The 3,437-nt window shown below is 34.1% G+C and overlaps 1 protein-coding gene across 1 annotated transcript in view; it reads right to left on the reverse strand.

Annotated features, from left to right (window-relative positions):
* LOC107709369 (Kv channel-interacting protein 2-like) overlaps positions 1 to 994 on the reverse strand; it is a gene marked incomplete at both ends in the record, with an annotated part of 3,286 nt that extends 2,292 nt beyond the window's left edge. Inside the window, 2 exons of the mRNA XM_016513830.1 lie at positions 544 to 613; positions 852 to 994. Of these exons, the coding sequence (XP_016369316.1) occupies positions 544 to 613; positions 852 to 994 (213 nt within the window). The remainder of the gene's footprint in view (positions 1 to 543; positions 614 to 851) is intronic.
* Between the last annotated feature and the right edge of the window lie 2,443 nt (positions 995 to 3,437).

The raw sequence follows: 3,437 nt of genomic DNA on the forward strand, positions 1-3,437 counted from the left end.
GTATTTTTGGCTATTGCTACAAATATACCCCAGCGACTTAAGACTGCTTTTGTGCTCCAGGGTCACACACACAAACACACACATAGATAGATAGATATTATAGATGCAAATGGAATTTATAGATATCCATTGTGTAGTCAGCGACTAAGAGGAAAGGAATCATTTTGATTCTAGACCATATGGTTGTGTAGATATGAGCACAAATGTAAAAGTGCCTGTTTTAGAGTCACCCAGAGTGTGTTTGTGAGTAGTGGGTGGGATTTTGGATCCTCCCGCCAAGTTTGAGATCTATTTAAAGTTTTTGATTCAAACACATTTGGAGAATTTTTAAAAATACAAACCAATAGTAAAATTCTAGCTTAAACAACTGGGTTCCAGCATCTTCAGTGCTTGGACCCCTAAAAATCAGAGCCAAGGGGTCTAGGCCTTCAGCATGAGGTAAAGATAGGCATTCATTGATAATTATCTGAAGTTTAATTAACATTATATTATTAACAAAAAGATTACAATATATACAGTATATATATATATGTTCTGTCTTACCTCCCTGTGGGAAGAATTGAGAGTAAATGATCTTAAACACATCTTCAGTCACCACTCCACTGGGACATTCCTGAAATGCACAACAGATCTTAAATCAAACACTATAAAACACCATTGTGGCCAAAAACCTTCAACGTAATACAATATGCAATTAATTATGTCTTTCAGAAAAAGAAAGAAAGAAATGTAAATTATAATTATGAATTAGAGAAATAAAGTGACAATTATTTGTGGCACACAAAGGGTGATATTCCCAGCTAATGTACTGACTTTCCTCATTTAATCTATGTAAGTAGAGCAACATTTACATTTTTGAAGGCCCTGTAGAGGAACTGCAGCTCTTTCTTGCTGAATTCAGTCTCTTCCTGTAGTATGTCCAGATCATCAGGCCGGTGACAAACAAAGGATATTTCAAACTCATCCTCAGTACTTTCTGTAAGAGAAACAACATCTCATCAAAAATCGATAACTGAATGTTACATTTCTCATCTGTTTTAGAGAAAGTGTTATGGAGAAAGCTATTTTGTCACTGATGGTGAAATAATTGGTTAATTTAAGGTGAAGTTTTTTACAGTATGGAGCGTAACACGTCAGTGACGAATCAAAGTTACTTTCAAAATATGCAATAAATTAATGTAGAAAAATATAAGTACAATAATAGACTCTGAATTTCAAAAACTCAAAATAACACAGCTCTGCTTCCACTCTTGAGAGAAAATGTTCAAAAAAAAAAACATTTAAAAAGTAGCTGCATGCAGCAATGTTGGGCCCAAACACAACAGGGCCACCACCATACGGTTGATTTATCAAAATGCATGGTGCGCATGTGCATTTAAGCAGTTAATATAAGAATATTTAAAAATGTGTTGTATGTGACACTACACATCATGAGCCACAATAACCACATCCATCAGCCTTCATAAGAAAACATACAACACCAATTTAATCTACAGTATATTAGACAATGCACTTAAGATATGAGACTCTTTCTTTTAATCCCTGACCATGGCAACACTGTGAAAGATATCAAAAATCTGTTCACAATTTACCATCTTCAATGTCTTGCAATAATGTTGACCAAGATTTGTGAGAATCATATGAATACTCTAGGAGGAGTATTTAAAAATTCAGAGCCTACACTTAAAAAAAAAAAAAAAAACTCCACATTTAAACCAAATAGCCGACTTCCTTTGGTTTGGAGCTAATGACTGTAAATTAGAAAGTTGTCCGGCTTGATGAGAACAATATATATACCGAGTTTGGTGACTGTAGGTCAAACTAACCCCATCACTTCAGTCAAAAGTGGCGTTACAGAGCCCCCCTTCCACACAAATACGACTGACAGTCAACAACTCTGATGTGTGTGCTGAATTTCATTACATTTTAAAAATGCTATGAGCCTCAACAACACACAAAAATAGTATTAAAGTTTGATGCATTACCCTGGCAACACTATTGAAAATATCAAGAATCCTTTTGCAGTTTTACATCAGCCGTGTTTTGACATCATTCTGACCAAGTTTGAAACAATTCAGGTAAATATAAGAAATTTCAAAGTGTGTTTCAAAGTGACACACTTCCTGCTGCCAGTTGGTGGCGCTGTGACTGTTACATTCATATAATCAGTCCATGTGACCAAACTAATAAGTAAATTATATATATATATATATATATTACATTTAATTTAAATCTTAATAATCTAAAACTTTTGAACGGTGAAGTAGGATTTAACATAAAAACATAAAATACGAAATAGTAAAAACAATAAGACAAATTAAAATGCCTGGGAATAAAGATGCCCTTTCAGCCAACTTTTCAAAATGATAATGGAAGGTGCAAGGCAAATGGATTCCATAAACGGAAGCAACTGAAAAGGCTCTATCATCATTAGTTTTTATATGAGAGTGGGGAACATACAGAAGAGCCATACCAGAAGATCTTAAAGGTCTACTGGATGAATAAAGAACAAGAAGAAGATAAGATGGAGCTTCGTCATTAAGAGCTTTAAAAACAAACAACAAAATTTTAAACTGAATCCTAAAATGGACCGGGAGCCAATGGAGCAATGCCAAAATTGGGCCGATATGGTCATATTTCTTTGCCCTGGTCAATAGCCTTGCAGCTGCATTCTGAACCATCTGGAGGCGAAAAAGGGATCAATGAGAAAGAATCTTGAAAAGACAAAAAATGTTTTAACTTTAAAAATAATCTGCAATTGATTCAAATTTTTAACTACATAATTGATTTGCTTGGTTAAGCAAAATTCTGAATCCAAGATGACATCAAAGTTTCTTGCTTGTGAAGAAATTACAGGAAAATGATTACTAAATTCCCTAATAAGATCACCTCTCAATTTTGGGCAACCAAAGATAATCATTTCAGTTTTCTCTTCATTAAGTTAGAGAAAGTTATTTGACAACCATTTCGTAATGTCCTCGAGACACTCCAGCATAGGTTGAATGGCTAGCTTTTAACAGCAAATAAATCTGGGTATCATCAGCATAAAAATGAAAAGAAACATTGTGCCTCCTAATAATATTTCCAAGCGGTAACATAAGTTCAAAAGAAGCGGGCCCAAAATGGAACCCTGAGGTACTCCACTAATAATAGGCACTGAAAATGAGAAAAACTTACACAATGCTACAGAAAAGGACCAATCTTTAATATAACTAAACCAAAAATGTATTTCCTCACCAGAGTCAAACTTTCAGTGCTTGGGCTCTAATAGATACATTTTATCTTTCATTTGACGTGATTGTTTTGTTGTTGTTGTTGTTGTTACATTACACATACTATGCATAGTGCAGAATGTTTTTATTTGCAAAATAAACACTGGAATAATTTTTTTACAGTTTGTTCTGTAAAAGTTTCCTTCATTTCCTGATACATTGGCT

Source organism: Sinocyclocheilus rhinocerous, unplaced genomic scaffold (genome assembly GCF_001515625.1).
Source record: "Sinocyclocheilus rhinocerous isolate Xijiao unplaced genomic scaffold, SAMN03320098_v1.1 scaffold14906, whole genome shotgun sequence".
Lineage (NCBI taxonomy): Eukaryota > Metazoa > Chordata > Actinopteri > Cypriniformes > Cyprinidae > Sinocyclocheilus > Sinocyclocheilus rhinocerous.